The sequence below is a fragment of the Peromyscus eremicus genome, chromosome 15, assembly GCF_949786415.1.
Source record: "Peromyscus eremicus chromosome 15, PerEre_H2_v1, whole genome shotgun sequence".
NCBI classification, from domain to species: Eukaryota; Metazoa; Chordata; class Mammalia; order Rodentia; family Cricetidae; genus Peromyscus; species Peromyscus eremicus.
This window is the reverse complement of record NC_081431.1, coordinates 19,455,403-19,461,403: the sequence shown is the minus strand read 5'-3', so window position 1 is coordinate 19,461,403 and position 6,001 is coordinate 19,455,403. Positions and strand designations below refer to the sequence as shown.

The 6,001-nt window shown below is 41.5% G+C and overlaps 1 protein-coding gene across 1 annotated transcript in view; it reads right to left on the bottom strand.

Moving 5' to 3' along the window:
* Nucleotides 1-1,406: 1,406 nt before the first annotated feature.
* Nucleotides 1,407-6,001, bottom strand: part of Pld5 (phospholipase D family member 5) — a 216,312-nt gene continuing 211,717 nt past the window's right edge. Inside the window, exon 10 of the mRNA XM_059281047.1 lies at nucleotides 1,407-2,379. Within this exon, the coding sequence (XP_059137030.1) occupies nucleotides 2,123-2,379 (257 nt within the window). The 3' untranslated portion in view covers nucleotides 1,407-2,122. The remainder of the gene's footprint in view (nucleotides 2,380-6,001) is intronic.

Here is a 6,001-nt window from a genome sequence, read left to right as displayed (position 1 = left end):
ACCTGATACTCTTAAAGCACAGCTCTCTCATGGTGTGCTATGTCTCTGACGCTCTCTGTGTGTCTCTTTCACTGTTCTTGGTTTGTTTTTGAGACAGGGTCTGTCTGTGTGTCCCTAGCAGTCCTAGGACTCTCTATGTGACCTCCCAAGATCTTCCTGCCTCTGCCTCCTGAAAGCTGGTATTAAAGGTGTGCATCACCATGCCTGGATATTCCCCCAGATCTCTTGACTGGTTTAAACTCTCAGTGAGTCAAGAGACAGAAATAACAGGAAATGAACTAGGTGGTCAGTAAGACTGGGAACAGCCATCTTGCATTCCGTGAGCCTGAGCGAGGAACTCTTTTTGGCATAATTAAAACCAAATCTCAAGAGATGAAAGTAAACAAAAAGATTGCTTATCCTCACTCTAAAGACACATGTACACCCTGGTCCTAAAGGTCCATTACAGTACAGTGTCTGTGTGAATTATTATTTATGTCATGATTACCAGGCGTAATGTTCCATTCAAATGTTCACAATCCAGATTGTCACCAGGACCAACCTTACCCATCCCCCAACCCCTGTTCTTGTCACCTGTGTTTGCAAATAGAAAATTTCCCCTCTGGATTCTTGGGGAGAACCTGGTGTTGGTTCTATCAGGATACCACAGAAATTATTTCAAGAAAAAGATTATGCAGTGTAATGCTTAGCATTTATATAGGTTTTTTTTTTTTGATTTCAAAAAACAACTTATAAATATCGCCTACCATGACAGCATCCTTTCGAGGTAGGTGAGTATTATTGTCTCTACATTGACTATAGAAACCCGAGGCCAAAGAGTGAAGGACTCTGTTCTGAACTTGGTGTCAGGAGCCATAGTGAGCATGGGCATCTTGGCCATTTACTCTGGGCTCTAAAGAGGTCACACCTCTCTTATGTAGCAACAGTCTCCATTAATACAGGATTATATATTGTAGAGATATAAAACAACAACACACAATGACATTATAGAACAATAATCCAATATTTCTGTTTCTTAGTAAAATATGTTAAGCACAGTATTTAAATTGCATTTGTCTGAAAAGCATTTGGTATATTAAATAGCAGAAGGTATATTAAATAGCTCTATAAACATTTGCTGGCATACTCTTAACAGCATAATAATTCTAAATAAATTAAAATCCGCCGACGCATAGAGACCTTTCCTTTATAATACTGTTAACCAAACACAAATATGAAATGACTTTGTTCTTCAAATGCAGACTTAATGGCTTGCTGACTATTAGCAGAGACGCTTCATTTTTCTGAGCTTGAGGAAAATGTGTATACATACATATATATGTGTATATATATGTATATATATGTATATATATATGAGAGAGAGAACTGACTGTGGATTTTAAAATAAAATAACTAATCTGGGAGGGGAAAAGAATGCAGTTGAAAGGTGAAAATGAAAGACTGTTATTTTTATATTGTATGCATTCTGGGGAATTCATACCTTCCCCAAAGATATTCTCACACTTTGCACTAGAACTGAGGTGAACACAGGGATGCTGTTGAACAAGAACATTTAGTGAGAAGACAGACTGATACCAAAGAAAATGTGGTATCAGAAGACAACAGGATAAAAAGGGGTGTTTTTCAGGAGTCTCGAGGGCTGGCATGAGATGAGGGTGTCTTTGCTCAGCTGCCTGAGGTCTTGGAGATGGTTTATTAGGGCAGAAACTTGGGTCTGTCTATCTGTGTTTTCTCCCCGCTCCCTCTAACTCCAGAATTCAGCAGTATTAAAGGAGAGGGCTCACCTCATACTAAAACCTGGGCAGCTGGGCCAGCAGAAAAGGTTCTAAAACCAGTAAGAAACAGGAGACAAGAACCGAGTCTTAAAATCTGTATGCAGACAATAAAAACTAACTCCTATGCTGGAATGACATTCTCTGTTAGAGCTCATAGATACGAAAGTCTTAAATTTAATATACGGTGCTAAGATGTTGTTAGCTAGATATTACATGTCATTCAGAGAACATTTTAATACGTGTGCTTTTTTATTTCTCCTTAAAAAAAAAAAAAGATGTAGTAAATCGTTGTCTTTGCTCTAGTCCTTCCTGTGTTGGGTCTGAAGCCTTGCTTGTCTGTCAGTGAGCTATGCACTCAGGGGCTCCCTCCCGGTGGCATTGTGAGTGGCAGGTTGGTTGGAGGGAGTCTTGAGTTTGGACAGGTTTGAGCAGTTCGGCTGTTTGGTTGGCTGTAAGGATTTGGCATAAGGTGAATACCAGTCTCTTTCAAAGACATCTTTAAGTTGCTTAATGATGCTCCTGTTGTCTCTCACATCTGCCTGGTTGATGACAAGGCCTGTGCCAGCATTCTGGGTAAAGTCATTCCCTACCCAATCAAAATTTCCTGCAAACAAAGAAATCATGGTGAGAAGGTACAATCAACTGGGGAAATTCCCAATATATGAAATACAGAACAGATTCAAATAAAAAAAAAACCACAAAATAAACACCCAGGAATAACAAGAGAGGCAGAATCGTGTTGACAGCTCCAGAGGAAAAAAAATTGCAAGAAGCCCTACATATGGCGGATTAATATTTGCATATTATTTTGGCATTTTCTTCAGCTTTGCTCAAGTTGAAACTCAAAACAAGGAATCTGCTGTTCTTTTTCTGTAAATGTTATTTCTTATTGATGTTCACAAGACACACTAAATACAGCAACATTTAAAATATATAGGAATACACTTAAAAATCCTGTGAACAATTACTACCTTCTCAAAGAGACAACATCGAATCCATATGTATAAACATTACTATGCAGAGACACTTCACAATTGAGACAAAGCTGAAGGCAGAGAAGAGGCTCCAGCACTCCCTAAGGAGACTGCAAGGCATCCCCCAGGGCGGGGGATTGGCTGCTTGGCCAGGTACTGTGAGCACAGGCTCACAGGTCTGACTGTACCTTAGAGAGACTGCTGATTCATTTTTTTTTTTCAGGACAGTTTTCATGAAACTGGTTGGTTTAAATAGTAAAAATGTATTCTCATGACTTTGGAGACAAAATCAAGGTTGGTTCCTTCTGAGAGCTAAGGGAAGTGTGATGGCTAATGTTTGTTGCCAACTTGACACATCTAGGAAGAACTACCACCATCAGATTGGCCTCTGGCCATGTCTATGGGGCATTTGCTGGACTGCTAATTATGCAGGAGGGCCCTGTCCACCGTGGGCATTGCCATTCCCTGAGAAAGTGGGCCTGGGCTGGGTAAGAAACATAGCTGACTGTGAGCCTGGGATCAAGACAGTAAGCAGCATTGCCTCTGTGGTTACCGGTATAAGTTCCTGTCTTGAGTTCTGGCCTTGGTTTGTCTTGATGATAGACCTAAATCTGCAAGCTGAAACTACCCTTTCCTCCCCAAATTGCTTTTGGTTCTGGTGTTCACCACAGGGAGAAAGAAGCAAACTAGGATGGAAAAGAGCCTGGGTGGCTCTTTCTCCCTGTCTCTTCATGCTGTCTTTCCTTTATGCATGCCCTCAGCTAGCCCTCTTCCTTATTTTGCTTTTGAAACAGGAAGTCACTATATAGTTCAAGCTGGCCTCAAACTCACAGCAGTCTTTCTCCTCAGCCTTCTGAGAGCTGGGCTTACAGACACGAGCCACCATGCATCGTTCCTCTGTTTTGTTTTTGTTTTAAAGGACATATAGGCCACATTAGAATGTCTACTTTAATGACCTCACTTGGGAGTGATTTTCCTTTTCCACATTCTTTCATACAGGGAATCAGGACTTCAGTATATGAATTTTGAGGTTGGGATAGTTTCAGAAGAGGTGGTAATGGCTATGCCATTAAGGCCTAATCCATCTTCCAGGCTGGGGTGGTTTGAATGAAAATGGCCCTCATAGACTCATATGTTTACATGCTTAGTTCCCAGTTGATGAGCATTCAGGGAAGGATCAGGAGGTGTGGTCTTGTTGGAGGAGGTATGTCACTAGGGGTGGGTTTTGAGATTTCAAAAGCCCACATTAGACCTAGTGTGTTTTTCTCTCTCTGTGTCTGCTGTCAAAGGATCACGTTGTAAAGCTCTCACCTGCTTCTCTAGCACCGTACCTACCTGCATGCTACCACACTCTCTACCGTGATGATAATAGACTAAGCCTGTGAAATTGTAAGCAAGCCCCCAATTTAAATGCTTTCTTTTATAAGATTTGCCTTGGTCATGGTGTCTCTTCATAGCCATAGAACACTAACTAAAACAAAGGTACGAAAAAGGGCTGAGCAACCCTAACCTCCTATGTATGTTTCTTTGGTAGCTAATGGTTAAAATCAAGCTCTGCCCTTAGAAAGGGACAGTGCTGTTTATTTCTTGGATCTTCCTTATTCTGTGTTGTTCATTGGGTACCCAATGTTTACCAGGTCTGATATTAAGAATGTGGATATAAATTTGAAAATGACAGTTCCTGTCTTCAATGAAGGACAAAGTCACTAGAACACAAACAGTAGGAAAGGGCACACCAGAATTTTACACCCAAGGCCACAAGCACTGGAGGGAAGGCTTTCTACTCTTGGCTGCTGTGGGATGTTCTGTATGGCAAATGTGTTGCTCTGATTGGTTAATAAATAAAACACTGATTGGCCAGTAGCCAGGTAGGAAGTATAGGCGGGACTAACAGGGAGGAGAATTGAAGGAAGAGGAAGGCAGGGAGATAGACTGCAGCCCGCCAGGACAAGGAAGATGTAAGGTACCAGTAAGCCACGAGTCACGTGGCAAAGTATAGATTAATAATAATGGGCTGAATATAAGAGTAAGAGCTAGACAATGATAGGCCTGAGCTAATGGCTAAGCAGTTTAAATAATATAAGCGTCTGTATGTTTATTTTATAAATGGGCTACTGAACTGCCGGGGCTCGGCGGGACCTGGAGAGAAAAACTCTTTAGCTATACTTGGCTAGATGTGCCAAGAAGAAGCTGTGCATTGAGTAATGAGAAACACACTAAAGGTTAACTGGGACAAGAGACAACCAAACTCCCAAAGGAGGGTGATATTTTGTGGGCAGAGCAAAGGTTGGGAATTTGGAATATTAAGGGATGTGGTCAAGCTGCAAGGGAGTCTGAGAGGGGAGCAGCTATGATTTATTGTCTACTTTGAGCAAAGTACAGTACTTGTATTTATATACAATATTTTGTTGATGGAAAGAATTCACCATGAGGAAGGAGATGTTCACAGAGGTTCCTATATTTGTCCCATGTTTCATGGTTAACCAATGATACTCCAGAGAAAACTGTTAGAGCTGAGGTTCAGAGTCAAATCTAACTCTAGAACCAGCACTTCTTTGGCTTCTGTGTTCTATTGCCTCTGACCCTAAAGGCATCCACTGCCTGCTTCACTCTGGACAATGACCTCAGGCTCTGGGGCATCACAGCCACACTGAGATTTCTGCTATGTGCACTGGCAGTTCAAATTTTCTGGAGGAAACAGACAAAGACAAATGTGTTGGGCGAAGCCCTGGGAGGAGAAAAGAGGATGGAGAGAGGTGAGGACTTTGGGGTCTTATCCTGTAAATCTAGCTTTTTCCTGCCATCAATGAACAGGCCAAGATCAGGGTATTTGTGGATTTCAAATGCTTTAGTTGGCTTCTTTTTGAGATAGCTCTGGGAAACTTCATGCTGACACAGGAATTTTGGCTGACCTTCAAGGTGACATATGCTTCTGTACTTTTTTTTTTTTTTTTAAAGCTGGGCTACAATTTCATCTGTTATCTTTTTAGATGATTTCAGCTCCCAAAAATGCACACCAAGGCTGCAATATCCAGAATGTAGTGTGTCCTGTGTGTATATGTGATGTTGAGGGTGCCAAAGAGCTCACTTTGTTGGAAAGCAGCCTTGGGCATCTTGCCAGCACCTTCAATTAACCCCCTGCCCCCTCTTTAGCTGTCTAATCACTCAGACACCTTCCTGATAAATTTTCAGAGCTTAACTCAGATGCATTCTGGAGAATTTAAAACGAGAGAGATGGTGCTGCCTGAAGAT